The sequence below is a fragment of the Rhinatrema bivittatum genome, unplaced genomic scaffold, assembly GCF_901001135.1.
Source record: "Rhinatrema bivittatum unplaced genomic scaffold, aRhiBiv1.1, whole genome shotgun sequence".
Lineage (NCBI taxonomy): Eukaryota > Metazoa > Chordata > Amphibia > Gymnophiona > Rhinatrematidae > Rhinatrema > Rhinatrema bivittatum.
Window position 1 is genome coordinate 181,519 of NW_021820466.1, and position 20,359 is coordinate 201,877.

Sequence of the window (20,359 nt, forward strand, 5' to 3'; positions counted from 1 at the left end):
ATTTTTATCATCCTACTTCCATTTGAGGCTTGTGTTGGTGATTTACTTCTTTCATGAGAATTAAAATCACAAATAAAACAGTAAAAATGAATTACCCTTACATTCTCTGTGTATATTATGAACATGCCAGTAACGGTCTGGTAAACAGCTTTATAAACCATTTCCACCATGGGAGGGACTGGTCAGTCAGGCGGGGGGAGGGATGAAGGAAGCTGCCACCCCGAAACACATTTAGCACTCTCTGATGTCACAGACTTCCTTCTCTAGCTGCCCTTCCTTGCTTCTGTGTCAGGGACACAATCTCCCCTCCGGGTACCAGTGCAGTCATCCCATGGTCTCCGGGCAGGGCAGATGGCAGGAGAGGTCCTTTACGCTGACCTAAAGCTTCCTGGGGCATCCTCCCAGCCGCCGTGCCTTGCCAGTGGTCAGAGTAAGTGGATATCTCAGCTTTCTCCTTACTGATGTATAATGTGTTATCCTTGTGTGATTGCTGCTTTGTCATTTGGCAATCAAAACCTTTTTTAAAATGAGTATGGCAAATTTATTTAAGTTGTGTTGGATTATTTTAGTCATGCTGGTCCTGGAAAACTCTGAATTCTTCCATTGGACCCAAACTGATATTATGGAGAAGATTTTGTAATAGTGCAAGTTCTTTCCTGACTAATACACAATTAAGCCACTACAATTAGTTCAGAATTCAGCAGCTCGAGTGCTAACCGGCATCCCAGTGAAACAACATATTACCCCAGTTTTGCATACATTACATTGGTTGCCAATCAAATTAAATATAAAATACTGTCTATAATACATAACCTGTTAAATAACCAAGATTCCATCTTTACCCCGTTACAAACCAGCAAGACAGCTCCGATCCACTAATATGAATTTGTCAGTGGTCCCCTCCATTCGACTCGCCAGACTTCATATAACAGGACAGAGGGCGTTTTCTGTAGCAGGTCCTACTTTGTGGACAGGAGCCTTTGGGTATTACAAGTCAGTAGTTCATATACTCCTACTCTCACCTGAACGGAGAAGGCACCTTGTCTTGCTCCTAAACTACTGTTAGGTTTTTTTTTTGACTTACGATATTTTTGCTGTACTTGATATGCGTAAAGTAAGGTTACTATTAGGGTCTACTTTCTAACATAACAATATCTGATTAGTATAGGGTTTTGGCAGCTGATTGTATTTTTCTCTAATCTTTGTTATTTTTTGGTTTTTTTCATTTTTATTGTTTTTTCAGATATTTTTATGCATGATTATGCATAGACCTAACCTTTAACCTTTGCAATTTTATTTTTATTGCATTTTTATCAGTATTAATATTATTATTTGTTAGCACTTTTATTTTATTTTATATTACTTTGTAAACCATTTTGGTCAGTTATTTAACTGTTAAGACGGTTTAGAAAGCATTTAAATAAATAAATAAATAATACGTTTTTCTATCCTCCAGTTGTGGCCTCACGGCATCGCTGGGAATGAGGTTTGCTGAGCAGTGGGTGCAGAGCTATAAATATAGAGTCAAATGTATAAAATAGATTTTACCATTAGTACATCGGGCCCACAGTTATCCACACTATTTAATTCTTAACACACAATTATGAACTTGATAGCCAAGCCTCAGTTAGGGTAATTTAGGAATTATTGGGAAAGGAATGGAGGATGTCATAATGCCTCTGTATCACTCCATGGTGGGGCCACACATTGAGTACTGTGTGTAGGTCTGATTGTGCATTTCAAAAAAAGTTATAAATGCACTGTAAAAGGTGCAGGGAAGAGTAATCAAAATGCTAAAGGGGATGGAACAGCTCCCCTTGGAGAAGAGACGACTGAGGGGGGATATGATTGAGGTCTTTAAAATCATGAGAGGTCTAGAACGGGTAGATGTGAATCGGTTATTTACACTTTCGAATAATAGAAAGACTAGGGGACACTCCATGAAGTTAGCAAGTAGCACATTTAAAACTAATCGGAGAAAATTATTTTTCACTCAATGCACAGTTAAACTCTGGAATTCATTGCTGGAGGATGCGGTTAGGGCAGTTAGTGTAGCTGGGTTTAAAAAAGGTTTGGATAAGTTCCTGGAGAGAAGTCTATAAACTGTTATTAAACAATAGGGAATAGCCACTGCTTGTTGCTGGCATTAGCATCATAGGATTTATCTAATGTCTGGGTACTTGCCAGGTTCTTATGGCCTGGATTGGCCACTGTTGGAAACAGGATGCTGGGCTTGATGGACCCTTGGACTGAACCAGTTTGGCATGTTCTTATGCTGTTACTACAAATGTGATTAATCAAGATGTTTCATTTTATTTAATTCAAGATCCCTTGCAAAAAGTAAAAGAAATGTGACTACAATTACACAGAGACCATAACTGCATGATATTTTGCTCTTTATCTGCTGTACTTTACTACGTTACTATGAGTTATTGACATTATACCTACATACGGTGTTGGGAGGTTTTTCTCTCTGTAATTACACTGCAGTGATTTCTTGTGCTGTAGAACTTCACAGGGGAGGAATCAGGAAAGCAAAGTCTGTTCCAGGCAGAGATCTCTGCTTATCCCACAGGCGCCTGCTGCTGCGAGCTAACAGTGCTACCCTCAGGGAGAATTAGTCTGTTTAATGTTTCTAATTAACTGCTTCCCAACTCTACCAAGAGCTGTGTAAAACCAAACATGCAGAAATTACATACAATAAACAAATTATCATCAAATCATTACAAACACTTCCAAACATATAAAACCGAAGAATTTTCTGTCACAAGGAGAAATATTAAAGGTTTTTCCAACCTAAACCAACTTGAAAAGTAGTAATCAAATTTTAAAATCTGGAAACAATAAAAGTTTAAAAGCCCTGCCCATACTCACATGGAAGGAGAAAAGCACACAATGTATGTGTATGGCCACCTCTGTTCAAGTTGTTACAATTATTCACTGGGCAAAAAGCCAAGTTTTTTCTTTTTTATGAAAAGGAAGATAATTTGCCTGCAGCCTAACGTTTGTCAGTGGCAGGTGCTACACCAGAAAATACTATGGCCCAGGGTCGAAATAAAATTATTCCCTGAAAACCGGGGACAGACAGATCTTAAGGTGGATTTGTTATACAAGTAACACGATCCCATGCTGAATAAAACATTTATTTATTTATTCATTTATTTATTTGAGGTTCTTTATATACCGCCATTCGTTTAGTAACATCATGTCGGTTCACATTCAACAATGTTTAGCAGCAGCAGCGCTAGAACAAACAGAAATTAGCAGCAGTGCTTTCCAATTAATGTTCAACTTAAGAGAAAGACCATTAAAAGTTTATAACAGCGTTAAGACAGAGCGGATGACAGATTGATACATGGCAGTGCAAACAGGGAAGGGGTAACTGAAAAAAACTGAAGTAGCAATAAATAGATAATTACATAGATTAATAGGAGTCATATTTATAGAGATATTAATAGGAGAACTTTAGGTAACTCAGAAGTATCATTAATACATATTTACAAAACTTAATCGCAGGTAAATGCATGGGGGGAAATACTGAATATGAAGTTGGGCACTTTATGAAAAGTCAGAACAAAGATTTTAAATTGGGCTCAGACTTTAATTGGAAGCCTTCCAGGGGCATCCCGTCACCTCTCCGGCAGACTCACACACCCAGGCTGGGAAGCTTATAATGCCTGCATGACACTTTCACAGGCCTGATCATCTGTATATGGGTGCAATCTCCACCTTTAATTTCCAGAATGCATTGCAGATACAATTATTCATAACGCTGGGGCTATGAATATTCTTAAATCTTTATTCACTGACTTTATGCCCTCACAGCCAGCTTTAATCAATCTGCAGCCAGCTTGGAAAAAGACTCTGTGTCCTTAATATTCAAAATGTACAATCCTCAAGATGCAATGCAAGACCATCTCAAGGCTCTCAGTAATTAAGAGCTTCTCTTTGATCTTTCCTCAGGAATTATGCTCAGAAATGAAAGCCTTGGAAAAGGTTTCCCAGGAGCCGTTAAACAAATATTAAATAATAGGAGAAATGAGAGAGATTCCTACAGCACTCTGAGGTTCAGGCCCTCGCTGAGATCACGGGTTTCCTCCTTACTAACAGGCCAATACAGTAGAGGCCGATACAGTACAGAGCGCACTGTTAGTCCGCGTGTTTTTGACGCGCTAGCTTTACACCTTATACAGTAAGGGGTAATAGTGCATAAAAAACGCATGGCCAACCCCCCACGAAACTAATAGCGCCCGCAACATGCAAATGCATGTTGCGGGCGCTATTAGTTATTCCTGCGCGATTCACTAAGTAAAATGTGCAGCAAAGCTGCACATTTTACTTTCAGAAATTAAATTTCGGTTGGGACCAAGGAAGTGTACAGAAAAGCAGATATTAAGTCCGAGGTTCCAAAAAAAAAAAATAAAAATTTAATGTTCCCATGGCCTGCGGGTCGGAAGACGGACGCTCAATTATGCCAGCGTCCATTTTCTGAACCCATGGCTGTCAGTGGGCTTGAGAACTGACGCCGGAAAAATTGAGCGTCGGCTGTGAAATCCGCTGACAGCCGCCGCTCCTGTGAAAAAGGAGGCGCTAGGGATGCGCTAGTGTCCCTAGCGCCTCTTTTTACCGCGGGCCTTCATTTGCATGCGAAACGATACTAAATCGTGCACACAGGAGAGTGGCCTGTGCGCGTGTCGGGAGAGTGGGTGCTGTATTGGCCGTAAGCGAGCAGTGTCCGAACACCGCGCGTTTATTGAAATTATTTGGTGAACTTTCCATAGTGCTCACACTTTAACGCACGGGAAAAGGATCCGGGAAGATCTGCTGCTACTTTTCCTGCAGACATCCTTTTATTCCTTGATAGTAACGCATGGAGATTTGAAAATAGGATGTCCCTGAATTGTTTCCTTCCGCAGACCTAAAGCCGACCCCAGGAAGGTCTACTTTTAGCTTCTGAAAATGTCCCTCCTGAAGATTATTGCACGCACACTGTGATGGCACACAATTATTTCACAGTCATTCAACGCATCAATCACCACCACCTCTTAAAGAAAGAGAGCTGAGGGCTTGGTTTGAGGAGAAGCCGTGAGTCCCACTGAGTACAATGAGGGAAGATTTTCCTCAAAGCTTAGGCAGGACCTGCACAGGTAGAACGAGGGGCACTGAACATGGAGGGGTTAATACGCGGACAGGGCAATAGTCAGAGAGATGCAGCTAACGAGGCTGAACGGAGCCACTGGTAAATGATCCCCTTACTGGGGAGGACACTGGCTTGTTCCTTCATCAGTTCTTGAAGCCAAGCACGGAGTTCCCGTGGTGTTTAACAATTTGGGTAGTAAGGTTAAAGTTTTGTATTGTATTTGGGAAGATAACACTGGGGTTGTGGGTTCATATTTTCCATGTCCAGTTAATACGCGGGCAGCTGAATTTCGAAACAATTGCAGTGCCCTCAAGAGACTGTTTGAAATAGCGAGTAAAACAGAGACGTTACAATAATCAAAACCAGAACATGTCAGTGACTATAGAACAGTTTGATAATCTTCTGCTTCCCACAGGGGTTTTAAGATGTTTTAATATTCGCAGATCCTGAAGACAAATGAGAGCCCAATGAAAGTCCCAAGTTCCGAATGAGGATATCGGGTCCAGCAAACTGCAGCGTGGGGCGGTCTCCTCTGCACAGCAAAATAATCAGAAGGGCTAGAGAGGTCCAATTCTGAACGGGTCAGGGGTTCATGGCAGAGGGAGGGGGAGGATCGGGGCAGGGGGATCCCTGCATCCTGACATGGACTGAGCTCGCATGCTTAGGGTCTGGGTTTGTTGCACCTTCCTCAGCCACTTAATCGGTCGGAGAATCCCTTTCTTGTTCCTGTCCCCCAGGGAAAAGCCCAGAAGGGGACAAGGGCGAGAAATAAACATTGTAAATACAGAAGTAAAGCCTCCCGGTCCCTTTAACACCTTTCCTTGTTTTCCAGCCCAGCCGCAGTGCCCGCAGTGGCACCGTCCAGCCCTCAGAGTAAGCGGGGTCCTTAATCTTCTCCTCCTCCTGGCGGTCATTGCCCTCAGCGTTTTCGGTAAGTGCAGGATCTGCAAATCGTGGATATAACACGGATTCAGCATGTATGCAAAGCAATTTTCAAAGCTATCCACATGCACTAAAACCCGCGTAAATGCGCGCACGCCCAGTACTTTTCCAGGAACTGCAGGGAGCCAGTCCTTTTATTATTTTATTTAGAAAGTTTCCAGAATCCCAGAAATAGAGCTTGTAAGAAATCAGCAATGAAACATTCCCGAAAAAAAGAAAATAATTTCAGTGCATGCATTGTCCCCACACTTAGGAAAAGAACCAATCCTAATCCCAGGGGAGAGAGACTCCAGGGGGTGGAATTGGAATTTTCCTGCAATACTTTTCAGCCAGGAAAGGTTTGTGCATAACTCGTACCTCACAAGCTCCATCTTCTGAAGAGCAATCTGTGTGCAAAGTCAGCCAATTATCCAAGGGTGCACACTCTGCCGGTACAGGGGCTGCTGGAAGATGACTATTAAAGAATCCCACAGCTGAGATGGTGGCTGCAGGGTGCAACACTATGACCTAGTGCTATAACTGCTTAGAAGGTAAAAGTATTATTTTCATAAAACGGTGTCTTCGCCTGGTTGGACGGTCCAGTACAGCTGGTGAAAGATCCATCTCAGAGAGCCAGGCCCGACCCAGGTTTCCCTGCAGAGGGAGTACTCACAACCCTGCAGCTATCTGCTGTCTGAGGGGAGTCTGCTCCAGCCTCAGCCCTCCTGCTGCTCCTCCTTCTCTCTTCCTCTTGTAAGCAGGTTTCCTGTGCAATCAGGAGAAGGTCCCTACGAAGAGCAATAAACCTCTGGAGACCACATCTAGCACCAAGTATGGGAATTCATGTACAAGCCCTGCAACAGGTGATTTCTCCCCACCTTCTCCCATCCTTTCCTACATCTTTCCAGCTTCTTACTCTCTCCATCCCAATCTCTTGATCTTCCTCTTTATCTCCCTTTACTCTCTTTTTTTCCTGGCCATTACTTCCTGAGCCTGTCCCAGACTTTACTCCTCACTCCCCCACCTCTGAGGATCCTCTGTGCTTATCCCAGGCTTTACCTCTCACTCCCTCACCTCTGAGGGTCCTCTGTGCTTATCCCAGGCTTTACCTCTCACTCCCTCACCTCTGAGGATCCTCTGTGCTTATCCCAGGCTTTACCTCTCACTCCCTCACCTCTGAGGATCCTCTGTGCTTATCCCAGGCTTTACCTCTCACTCCCTCACCTCTGAGGATCCTCTGTGCTTATCCCAGGCTTTACCTCTCACTCCCTCACCTCTGAGGATCCTCTGTGCTTATCCCAGGCTTTACCTCTCACTCCCCTCACCTCTGAGGATCCTCTGTGCTTATCCCAGGCTTTACCCCTCACTCCCCCACCTCTGAGGATCCTCTGTGCTTATCCCAGGCTTTACCCCTCACTCCCCCACCTCTGAGGATCCTCTGTGCTTATCCCAGGCTTTACCTCTCACTCCCTCACCTCTGAGGATCCTCTGTGCTTATCCCAGGCTTTACCTCTCACTCCCTCACCTCTGAGGATCCTCTGTGCTTATCCCAGGCTTTACCCCTCACTCCCTCACCTCTGAGGATCCTCTGTGCTTATCCCAGGCTTTACCTCTCACTCCCTCACCTCTGAGGATCCTCTGTGCTTATCCCAGGCTTTACCCCTCACTCCCCCACCTCTGAGGATCCTCTGTGCTTATCCCAGGCTTTACCCCTCACTCCCCCACCTCTGAGGATCCTCTGTGCTTATCCCAGGCTTTACCCCTCACTCCCCCACCTCTGAGGATCCTCTGTGCTTATCCCAGGCTTTACCTCTCACTCCCCCACCTCTGAGGATCCTCTGTGCTTATCCCAGGATTTACCTCTCACTCCCCCACCTCTGAGGATCCTTTGTGCTTATCCCAGGCTTTACCCCTCACTCCCTCACCTCTGAGGATCCTCTGTGCTTATCCCAGGCTTTACCCCTCACTCCCTCACCTCTGAGGATCCTCTGTGCTTATCCCAGGCTTTACCCCTCACTCCCTCACCTCTGAGGATCCTCTGTGCTTATCCCAGGCTTTACCCCTCACTCCCTCACCTCTGAGGATCCTCTGTGCCCATCCCAGGCTTTACCCCTCACTCCCTCACCTCTGAGGATCCTCTGTGCTTATCCCAGGCTTTACCTCTCACTCCCTCACCTCTGAGGATCCTCTGTGCTTATCCCAGGCTTTACCCCTCACTCCCCCACCTCTGAGGATCCTCTGTGCTTGTCCCAGGCTTTACCCCTCACTCCCCCACCTCTGAGGATCCTCTGTGCTTGTCCCAGGCTTTACCCCTCACTCCCCCACCTCTGAGGATCCTCTGTGCTTGTCCCAGGCTTTACCCCTCACTCCCCCACAGCTAAGGATCCTCTGTGCCCGTCCCAGGCTTTACCCCTCACTCCCCCACCTCTGAGGATCCTCTGTGCTTATCCCAGGCTTTACCCCTCACTCCCCCACCTCTGAGGATCCTCTGTGCTTATCCCAGGCTTTACCTCTCACTCCCCCACCTCTGAGGATCCTCTGTGCTTATCCCAGGCTTTACCTCTCACTCCCCACCTCTGAGGATCCTCTGTGCTTATCCCAGGCTTTACCCCTCACTCCCCCATCTCTGAGGATCCTCTGTGCTTATCCCAGGATTTACCTCTCATTCCCCCACCTCTGAGGATCCTCTGTGCTTATCCCAGGATTTACCCCTCACTCCCTCCACCTCTGAGGATCCTCTGTGCCCATCCCAGGCTTTACCCCTCACTCCCCCACCTCTGAGGATCCTCTGTGCTTATCCCAGTCTTTACCCCTCACTCCCCCACCTCTGAGGATCCTCTGTGCTTATCCCAGGCTTTACCCTCACTCCCCCCACCTCTGAGGATCCTCTGTGCTTATCCCAGGCTTTACCCCTCACTCCCCCACCTCTGAGGATCCTCTGTGCTTATCCCAGGCTTTACCCCTCACTCCCCCACCTCTGAGATCCTTGTGCTTATCCCAGGCTTTACCTCTCACTCCCCCACCTCTGAGGATCCTCTGTGCTTATCCCAGGCTTTACCCCTCATTCCCCCACCTCTGAGGATCCTTTGTGCTTATCCCAGGCTTTACCCCTCACTCCCCCACCTCTGAGGATCCTCTGTGCTTATCCCAGGCTTTACCCCTCACTCCCCCACCTCTGAGGATCCTCTGTGCTTATCCCAGGCTTTACCCCTCACTCCCCCACCTCTGAGGATCCTCTGTGCTTATCCCAGGCTTTACCCCTCACTCCCCCACCTCTGAGGATCCTCTGTGCTTATCCCAGGCTTTACCCCTCACTCCCCCACCTCTGAGGATCCTCTGTGCTTATCCCAGGCTTTACCCCTCACTCCCCCACCTCTGAGGATCCTCTGTGCTTATCCCAGGCTTTACCCCTCACTCCCCCACCTCTGAGGATCCTCTGTGCTTATCCCAGGCTTTACCCCTCACTCCCCCACCTCTGAGGATCCTCTGTGCTTATCCCAGGCTTTACCCCTCACTCCCCCACCTCCAAGGATCCTCTGTGCCCGTCCCACTCAGTTCCCCACAGTTAAAAATCCTTTGTGCTTATACTAGGACTTCTTAATTTCCTAGATTAAAGTGTTGAATGCAGAGGGTTATAGAGTCTGATGTTTTGAACTCTGCATGCCTTTGGGGGGGGAGGGGGGAAGAGACACTGAGCAGTATTGCAGGCAAGAGTCTCTGTAGCCAGTTTCCAGGTTTTAATTGGAAAACATCAATAAGAAATCCAAAGTTATAGTGGGTGAAACCGTCCCACACCACAGACAGACTCTGAAACAAACAAACATGTATCTAGCCCTCACAAATCCACATACCTCCACCTGTGATACCTCATGCCCCTAACTTTAAATCAGTCCCCATTTCTCCCTTTCTTACCCTTTGTATCCCACTGCAGCTTTTTACTGATTTTCTGGACTAACCGATTGTTTAAAATGTGCTTACAATATTCACAGCAGCCCCGTGTCCTTGTCTTCCTGGAAACGGATCCTGCCCCATGAACTGGCTCCGGCACAAGGGAAAGTGCTATTACTTCTCTAGAGACACTGAGAGGAGCTGGAGCAGGAGCCGTGAGGACTGTGCAGAGAGGGACTCTCAGCTCCTGCTGATACAGGAGCAGGAGGAGAAGGTGAGGAGCCATGCGTACGGCAGAAAGGTTACTCAGGGATACAGCACAGATCTCACTGAGTCCTGAGCACTGCAAGGGGACAGGGAATGAAGGAGAAGCAGGAAAGAGGTCAGGGTTACAATGCAAGAAAGCACAAATCCAGCCCAGCAAATGTATCCTACAGATTCAGTGTGATCCTTGGCTTCTGCTGGAACCTTCTTCAGACAGAGATGAATAAGTCAGAGGATGGGTCCAAAGGGAGTTGAAATGTGAGATTGGATATAATTCATCTTTTTCTGTATTTCTTTTTTCCTTATAAAAGATTAGGGATGCCTGATTCTTTTTACGCTTTTTATAACCTGCACACTGCATAAGATCTTTGGATTTGTGGTTTCTAAATTCATAAATATCCTGCCTCTCTACTCTGCCCACACATGAGGCTGGACATCCATGGGATGGGAGCTGAGAGGATGCTTTGGGTATAACTAAAGATTAATACTCACCGAGCTGGAATGTTACTTTTCCTGGGGGCAGGGGTGCATTGAACAGGTCTCGTCTCTGTGGGATTTTCCTTGCTCGGGGCTTCTGGTTCTCAGGTTTGCTTTGTGAGATGCACAGAAGGTTTCTGTTCTGTGTTTGCACAGGATTTCATACACCATCAGGCAGGGGCCAGGTATCACTGGATCGGACTTCACATCCCAGCACCGGGGAGGAACTGGACCTGGCTGGACGACTCCCCCTTCAATCAAACGCTGTAAGTGGCTCCCCAGGATGTTTTCAAGCTCAGTTTAAGTTACGATGGCTCTGGTTTTCCTCTCACTTCAGGGTCCCCTATAGCACATAAAGCACCGGAGGGGATCATCCAATCAGATTTCTCAGGTGCATGAGGGCCCCCCCATCTGCAGCCCTCCTATAGCATCGGGGGGGGGGGGGGCAGCGGGAGGAGGGGGTCCAAAGGGGGATTCATCTCCCCACATTTTCAGTCTAAAAAAGGTCAATCCCTTATTATTGAGCACTGCCAAAGGTAGCGCTGCTGGGCTCTTTATAAGTTAATATGTTGTGGCGGTGGTGTCACGTGTGACTCGTCAGAACCACTCGCCTTCCTTTGCTTATTTTGCAGTCTAACATTTGCACGTCGATCCTCTTATACAGTAAGTGTTGCGGTCGGAGCAGCTGGTGGACCCTTGGGGCCGGCCTAGTGGAGTGGGATGAAAGGCCGGGAGGCAGAGACAGACTGCCCAGGAATGAAGACTTCACCCTGGAAGCCTGCGGACCCCCGGAGAGGAGCTCGTGAGGTCCCAGGCCGCTGGGACTTAGGAGATCCGGAGACGGCGAGTAGAGACGGTCCGAGGTCAGGGCAGGAGACGGGCACGAGAGCGAAGACCAACAGCAGTCAAGAACCAGGAAGGCAAACCGCAGATCAGATGCCGACGATCCAAGCAGGAACAGGAATCAACTGGGACTGCGATCCAGGCACTGCAGCAAGGGAACCCTGTTGCAAGGCAAAGAACAGAGAGCAGGAGCTGACTTAAGTGCAAGCCGGCGTCTGACGTCATTTTGCGGGCGGCCCGCGGTCTGGCGGGAAAAGCCCTTTAAATTGGGCTTCCCCGCGCGCACCCCAGAGGGGAGGAGCCATGTTCCGGAGCTCGGCGGCGTCTCCCTCGTGGAGATGCCGCCTCGCCGAGGGCCGGGTAGGGCCGAGCAGCCGCGCCTCACACCGCGGATCCTCCGAGCCTTGGGCACTGCAGCAAAAGGTAAGGATCCGGTCTAACTGAGCGACCGGGACCGCAACAGTACCCCCTCTCTTATGCCCCCTCTTGGCAGGGCTGGGCTTACCGGGATGGCTGAGATGAAACTGCTGCAGCAGAGTTTTATCCAGGATGTGACGAGCCGGTTCCCAGGTGTTATCCTCCGGACCACAGCCTTCCCAGGCAATCAAGTATTCCCATCTCCTCTGATGGAACCGAACGTCCAAGACCTCTCGAACTTGGTAGATGGGATCTGGCTGTACCACCACGTCTGTAGGCTCTGGAACCTTAGAGTGAAACCTAGAGAGAATGAGAGGTTTTAGCAGAGAGACATGGAAGACATCATGAATGCGGATGGAGGAGGGAAGACGTAGGCGATAGGATACTGATCCTATCCTCTCCGCCACGCGAAGAGGACCACAAAAGCGTGGAGCCAACTTTCAGAATGGGAGGCGAAGGTGGATATTCCTGGTGCTGAGCCATACACGATCTCCTGGAAGGAAGATGGGTGCAGGAGTGCGATGACGGTCTGCCCATCTCTTGGCTATGTTGGCTGCCCTGGTCAGCCTATCTTGGAGAGTGTTCCATAGATCATGTAGCTGTTGAGCCATCATCTGGACTGCTGGCGAGGCGCTAGGAGTAACCAACGCCAGTGGTGGCTTTAATTGTTTCCCAAACACAGAGAGGAAAGGTGACTTGCCCGTTACAGAGTGGGTGTGGTTATTGTAGGAGAATTCGGCTAAAAGCAATAGACTAGCCCAGTTCTTTTGCCTTTCGTTAGCAAAAGCACGGAGGAAGGTTTTTAAGGAGCGATTGGTACGCTCTGTTTGTCCATTGCTTTGAGGGTGAAAAGCGGTGGATAAGCTGAGTTGTACCCCAAACTGTTTGCATAAGGCTTTCCAGTAGCAAGCTGTAAATTGGGGCCCTCTGTCGGACACAATATCCTGGGGAAGTCCATGTATACGAAAAATATGCTGGACAAAGAGTTCTGCAAGTTGCAGCACAGAGGGTAACTTGGATAGCGGGACGAAGTGCGCCATTTTAGAAAAAAACGGTCTACCGTGACCCAGATGACCGTCTTTCTCTCAGACAAGGGCAGGTCTACCACAAAATCTGTGGCAATGTGAGTCCAGATTTGCCCTGGCATCTGTGACTGAACTGTAGGCAGGCTAGTCTGACCGCCCGGGCTTCCAGTCGGTTGATGTTCGATCCCGACTCTTCCTTGTTCCATTGCCCCTGGGCCATCAGTTCCTGGCAGTGAGCTCCCCATCCTTGTAGACTCGTGACTGTGGTGAGCAAGTCCAGGTCTGTAGGGATAGCCTTACTCCCTTGCTCAGATGGTCTTATTTTTGCCACCATTGGAGCTGGTTCCACACATCCTCCAGGAGCTGGAGGCAAACGGAGTAGTCCTGGGACATCAGGTTCCATCGTGACAGAAGGGAGCATTATAGCGGTCGCATGTGAGCTCTTGCTCATGGCACCACTTCCAGGGTTGATGTCATGAGGCCGAGGACTTGGAGGTAGTCCCATACTTTGGGGCGAAAACTTCTTAGCAGGTTTCGCAATTGGTTCATCAGCTTTCTTCTCCTTGTAGGAGGAAGAATGACCTTGTCTTGTCTGGTCTCAAACCGGACTCCCAGCTATTCTAGAGATTGGGAGGGCTGCAGACAGCTCTTATTTGTGTTGACGATCCACCCAAGGTTCTCCAGTAGAGTCTTGACTCTTGTGGTCGCCTGATGACTTTCCTCTGGAGATTTTGCCCTGATCAGCCAATCGTCCAGATATGGATGTACGAGGATTCCTTCTTTCCTCAGTGTCACTGCCACTACCACCATGATTTTGGTGAACATCCGAGGGGCTGTGGCTAGCCCAAAGGGTAGCGCCCGGAACTGGTAATGGTAATCCAGGATCGTGAATCATAGAAAATGTTGATGCTCGATGGACCGGGATGTGCAGGTAGGCTTCTGACAGGTCCAGGGATATGAGGAATTTTCCTGGCTGTATCGCCCTTATGACCGAGCATAGTTTTTCCTTGCGGAAGTGTGGTACCCTCAGGTAGCGGTTGACCGACTTGAGGTCCAGTATGGGCTGGAACATTCCCTCTTTCTTGGGGACTATAAAATATATGGAATAGTGCCCAGTATATTGCTGTTGCTTGGGCACTGGTGTTATGGCCTTTAGGGCGAGAAATTTGGCCAGTGTGGTTTCCACTGCCATCCTCTTGGAGGGTGTGTGGCAAGGAGATTTCACGAACTTGTCTGGAGAGATGTTGTGGAAGTCCAGATAATATCCCTCGCGAATGATGGTTAGGACCCACTTGTCCGCTGTTATCTTGACACATGTTTGTAGAATAGGTCAAGTCCTGCCTCCTCTGGCTTCTTCCTGTGGATGGGTCGGCTGATTCTCATTGTGGGGTGTGGCTGGGGCCTGTGCCAGTGCCGGCTCCACTCTTGTTGTGTTTGTTCTGAAAGGACTGGCCCCTGCCTGTGGGGCAAGGTGCTTGATATGTATTTATTTATTTATTTTTATTTTTTTCTATACCGATGTTCCTGTATACAATACATATCGCACCAGTTTACATGGAACTGAACTGTCGCCACAGGGGCAGAATACATTACTCTTAATATGTACTCTTGTAGGGTCTAAAATGCTGTGATCCTCTGCCCTTCGGTAATCGGGGAGAGGAGCATTGACTTCTTTTGTTCTTGTCCTCCAGTAGCCGAGGTACTGGGGACTCGCCCCATTTGTCGGCTAACTTCTCCAGTTCACTTCCGCACAGGAGAGCTCCTTTAAAGGGCATTCTCGTGAGTTTTGTCTTGGAAGTCGCATCGGCTGACCAGCTTCTGAGTCAGAGTTGTCATCTGGCTGCCAATATGGATGAGATGCGCACCAGGTCAGAGGTTGCATCCATGAGGAAGGATATTGCTGGTTCTAGTGCTTCGACAGGCATGGCGGCATTCCTGGTCATTGATAAGCAGGCGAGTGTCACGACAACACAGCAGGCCACAATCTGCAGTGACATAGCTGATACGTCGAATGGCTGTTTAAAGATGGATTCCTGGCGTCTGTCCTGAGCGTCCTTGAGTGCCGCTCCTCCCTCGACTGGAATGGTAGTGCGCTTTGTGACCGCGCAGACCAGGAGATTTGGTCTGAGGGTTCCAGTGGGTATAGGGCTTCCAGGGCCCATCCCCCTTTGAAACTGGCCTCCGGGGTCTCCCATTCTAGGTCGATCAGTTGTTGTACGGCTTGCAGCAATGGGAAATGGTGGGAAATCTGTCAGAGCCCTTCTAGGAGAGGGTTCGTCTTTGGTTCCCCTGTGGCACTTGTGCCTGGGATGGCGAGCTCCTTGAAGCTGATTGCCCCTCCTGCAAAAACATTATTAAGGAAGAGAGCACTATCTACTGCAGGACCTCACCAATGGAATGCACTTGCCCCAGACCTACGACTTGAACCTAGCCTACCGGAGTTTAAAAAAAAGCTAAAAACTTGGCTCTTCAGCCAAGCGTTCCCAGATACATAATGTAACTAGGTTGACATGACTCGATACCTTAATTTTAAGCACTACCTCGTCAAGCTTTCTATGCAGACTCTCTTGATAGGCGGTACCTCCCCCTTGCCGCCCTCCTACTCTCTCTTCCCCCCAATGAGCCTCCTATCTGGCAGTCCTCCCATTAATGCTTTCATCTATTACCCTCCTTCTTACTCCCCCCCCACCACCTTGTTCAATTGTTTTCATGTTAAACCAGTGGCGAGCTACTGTTCAATTTTAAGTAAAAGCCTTAAGCATGCACCTATAGCCCCAGGCAATTTTTACTGTTTAATTGTTAATTGTTATTAATTAATTATTAATTGTTATTTTTAGACTCACTGTTTAATCGTTATATGTAAAGTTTTGGAGACTCACTGTTTACTGTTTTATGTAAAAAGCTTTGGTCGGGCATGTAAGCCCTGGGCGATTTGCCGTTCTATGTAAACCGGATTGATTTGTATCTCATACAGGAATTTCGGTATAGAAAAATTAAAAATAAATAAATAAATGAGATCTGGTAGCTCGTCTTTGGAGAGGAACATCTCATGGTTCGGTAAAGTTCCATTCCTGGAGGGATTTTCCCTTCCTCCAGGGAGTCTTGATCTTTGTCCAAGGTGTCCGTGTCCCCTATGGTGAGGCTTTTGGCTGGGGGGTGGGGGGTGGGCGTGTCTCTGGGTGGCCTGGAGGGCCCTGGGAGGCTAGGGTCCTCTGGTGGAGGATGTGTCTGTGTCATCGGTGGCGGTTGCATGTGGACAAAGGTGTGTAGACCCTTAAAGAATTCTACCCAGGAGAAGAATCCTGGGTCTAGGTTGAAACCACTGCATTCCCCGGGGTCCCGTTTGAGGGAGGGTCATGCTGGGGATAGAGAGGTCCAGGGTACTATCGGTGGTTCCGGATTCTTGTACTGGCTGGGGAGGGCCTTGTCCTGGTTCTCCCAGGGCCTCCTCACACTGTAGACACAGGGCCGTGGCCTCCTCATGCTGCGCCGCTCTTATGTGGCAGACTGGACAGAGGGCTTGTGCCTTGGCACCACCGGCCAAGAAAACCATGGTTTGTGCACATAGGTCATTGAAACACCGGTCTGTGCGTTTAATGTGCGCGCCGGGAGGCTTAGTTATGCGCTCCGGATGCGCGTAGATCAGGATGCACACTCACCAAGATGTGCGTGCCGCTGTGCGCACAGCCTTAACTTGTGCACCCGGCACCCTTGTGCGCGCTGCTGTGCCCACAAGTGATATGTGCGCCCGGCTCATCTCTGTACGCACGGTTCAGTTAGGCGGACAGAGTGGCGATCAAGGGGAAATGACGTCAGCGACCACGCAAGCAAGATGGCGACCACCCCAGAGGGTCTCCATGTGGGAGGGCCCTCATATCGGATCGGGGTCTAGCCCGGACTGGACTGATCAACACGATGGTACAGATGCCAGCTGGCGATCTGTGCGTCTCCTCGAGCTTCGAGACCGCGGACTTTTAAATAGATTTCTACCTTACCTTGTCTTGGTGCTTCCCATTTTCGTTCCGGGCAGTCTCCGGCTTTGGGGGGAGAGGGAAAATACCTTCATCGCCACGCTCGAAGTTGCACCCACTGCCTCTCAGCCTCACCCGTTGTCGGGGGCTAGGTCCACGCAGAGGGTCAGCCACTGGACCGAGGCTTACCTCCAAGGGATCGCAGAAATCACCTCGAGAATTCTCAACCGGGGGAAGGACCCAACGGGTGGCAGTGCAGGAGAGTGGTCTGTAGCGGTAAGATTTCTTCTTATTCTTTGGTAAAATTACTCTAACGCTGTGCGAGCGTGCATAGAGTCCCTAACTGCTATGGAGACGGAAAATACTGAAGAGCTGCACTTCCTGCAGGGGTTTATGTACTAGGACAGACGTCAGATTGAAATCTGATCCGTCTCCAACTGCTATCAGGAGTACACTATACCCATTGGTCCTGAGTCCATCTGCTACACGCTAGGAAATCCTATTCTGTTCTAACCACATGATTTTTTATTTATTAAGCAAAGAAGGCAAAAAAGCAGAAAAAGTAAAAAAGGAATCTTCTCTCATCTCTGTATAAACAATTACAAACATCTGCCTTGTTCAAAAGAGCAAGGCACTCAAACTAACTGCATGTTTCAACTCATCCTGCCATATAAGTTCTTTCCCTAAATTAAACAGTATCTATAATATTTCATTACATATAATAGGGATAAAATATCAAAATTTATGAACAGTCATATAACAGGCAGTCCAGTCTGATTCAGGACCAAAAACATACATTTTATATGCAGAAAAAATGGACAAGGCATCAGAACCATTCACTTTCCTTATCTGTCTCACATACAAGTATTTATTTACCCATCATTTAAAGAAACCATAACTTATTTGGTTCTGCTCAAATTCAATGCTAGCCATCAAGAGAAAGTCCACGAAACCAAACTTTCTTAAACAATCTACTAAATTAAATTCACTAAGTGTTGCTGTTTTATACCTCTTTGTATTGTGTTCCAGTACAAATTTATTAACAAATGTACAGACAAATGAACCAGTATCACTCTTAATAAGCTTTCATTAAATATGCTGGACAATTGGCCAAAGAAAATCTGTTATTTGCTAACAACTGTTATAAGGCAGGGGCTGAGAAACTACAGTCTTCAAACAAAACTAACCTACTACGAGCAACATACAGATCTTATTGCAAACTATAAAAACAAACAGGCTGTAAATGTAAGGCTCCCTGCACTATAGCCCAACCAGGGGTTAAATCCTGATTCCTTGTTCTCATAAGGGGGAGGGGAGCGTGGAACTCATCCTGAACCTGGGGATTCTGACCTGGTGCCCATCTCATGCTCCCCTGTAACCATGAACATATTAAAATAATGCAAATGTCATGTCAAGGATTTTCATGTCTTTTACGCTTAATGAATTGCAGCAGCTGTTGCAGAACCGGGGCTGAAAAGCTGCCATCCTCAGGCCAGCACATAAATGCATCCTGTTCCGCCCACACTGCCCATTCCTTACAATGCTTAGTAATGATTTAATCTTCATGTGGAAATAATTCAGAAACCAATGCCAGAGGACTGGGGGATCCTGCACCTTGTAACATAATGAACTTAAGCTTAAAGTAACTTAAAAAAAACAAAACAAATTACCAGCTTCAAGCTACAATAAATGTAAACAAAAATACTCACATACATAAATTAAAAAATACTTGCGTCCCCTGTACCGCATGTGTATTACTGTACTTTGCCTAATAGTGCCTGTGGCTCTCGATAGTGCCAGCGGACCCGACTGGTTCTAGCGTGCTCATAACCATCCTCTGCTACCAAAATGTTGAAACTTTGAAACTTACCCAGCCTGGTTTCCTCCCCAGAGAGAGAACAAAGCCAGTGATGAAACAGTCTTTCAGTTTCAAAACATAACATTTTTTTTAAGTAGCTTAGAGATCTATAATCGCCGGCAGGTTTTTTTTTTATACATACAAATGTTAATAGCGGAAACCGAAGGAAACAAGATTGTGTTGCTTTAAGGGAGTAAATTGTGTTGCTTTAAGGGTGTAAAGCCAGAAGTTTAATACATTATTATAGCTAATGAAGTTAGCAGATTTACCTTGAATGCCATTATTTTTATTATTTGTATAGACTGTTGCTGTTTAATGGAAAGCCTGTTTCTGATTATTGTTCTACTATGTAAACTGTTATATGTAAAGCCTGTTGCTAAGTTATTGTTCCCTGTAAACCAAGGTGATGTATAGCTATACGTACCTCGGTATAAAACATTCTATAAATAAATAAATAAATAAATGGAGCCTAGTTTACAGAATGAACTGCTTTCTGAGCAATGCCAGATTTTATTCATCGTTTTTGAATTTGCACTTGCTGCAGACTATTTCAGTTTGTGCCCATGCTGTGACTCAAACTCCTCTCCCTTCCTTTCTGTTCTTTTGCAGGGTCTCTGTATCGGGGTCCATGGGACAGGACCAGTGCGTGGCAGTGGATAAGAGCAGGTTTTATTCTGATTCCTGCAGCAGTCTCTATGAATGGATTTGCCAGAAAGAAGCTAAGAAGTAGAGAGCCTCAGAGCTATTCGTGGCCTGTGAGGGAAGCTGTGCAGAATAAAGACAGATTGTGAGTTTCGCTGAACCCAATGCCATCCTACAAATCTATGTCCCATCTAGGGCAGTTTGATCTGCTAGAAGTCCCTTCCATACTCCATGCTCACCTCAGCGAAACGCGGGACAGAACTTTTCCTGTAGCTGCTCCAAATATCTGCAATGCTCTTCCAGGCCCGAAGTGCACATCATCAGCTATGCAAGTGTTTAAAAAAGCTTTGAAGACCTCATTCAGGAATGCATTTAACTTACCAGAGAAACTGGTGCATTGTTTTTATTTTATTTAAGATCTTTGTACATTTGTTATTTCTGAAGGATTCTGGGTCTGTATCGACTTGTATCATTTTAATGTGCTGGTTTTGTGTTCTAGAACTGTGTGTGTTATTGTTTCCTGCCCCAACCTCTTAAGATGAGGGTTATAAATCATTTTAAATAAATGTTCACATCAATACATTTTTTTTTATTATCGTTTCCCTTATGAAATATTTAAAGTCAGTGGTATTTTTTGCCCATTTGAAAATGTTTTGTTGAGGTCAATTTCCAGTATGAATCACAGCTGTGAAGTCATGTGCCTATGGTCAGAAAATACAAAAAACCTTGCAGAAAAAGTAAAAATAACCCCATAAGGTATTAGGGCTACTGTAACACAAGTGTGGGCTTGGTATTCAGAAAGTCATGAATAAATGAAATTAAATTACAATATAGTAAACCTCCCCTACCAGAACAGCCCTAAGTGCCAGCACTCAAAGAGTAACAACCCTACCTATGAAAAAGCAACAAATAT

The 20,359-nt window shown here is 46.9% G+C and overlaps 1 protein-coding gene across 1 annotated transcript; it reads left to right on the forward strand.

Annotated features, from left to right (window-relative positions):
• Positions 1-282: 282 nt before the first annotated feature.
• Positions 283-20,001, forward strand: LOC115081656 (killer cell lectin-like receptor subfamily B member 1B allele C). The gene is made up of 6 exons (XM_029586080.1): positions 283-430; positions 5,973-6,071; positions 6,823-6,924; positions 10,051-10,223; positions 10,847-10,956; positions 19,414-20,001. The coding sequence occupies exons 1-6, from the start codon at positions 352-354 to the stop codon at positions 19,532-19,534; spliced, it is 684 nt and encodes a 227-aa protein (XP_029441940.1). The 5' UTR covers positions 283-351; the 3' UTR covers positions 19,535-20,001.
• The last annotated feature ends 358 nt before the right edge of the window (positions 20,002-20,359 follow it).

Excerpts from the sequence above, each read along its gene's own strand:
- LOC115081656 (XM_029586080.1), top strand. The coding sequence starts at position 352 with ATGGCAGGAGAGGTCCTTTACGCTGACCTAAAGCTTCCTGGGGCATCC. Across the intron at positions 10,224-10,846 it reads TACAGGAGCAGGAGGAGAAG|GATTTCATACACCATCAGGC; the intron begins GTGAGGAGCCAT and ends GTGTTTGCACAG. Across the intron at positions 10,957-19,413 it reads TCCCCCTTCAATCAAACGCT|GGTCTCTGTATCGGGGTCCA; the intron begins GTAAGTGGCTCC and ends GTTCTTTTGCAG.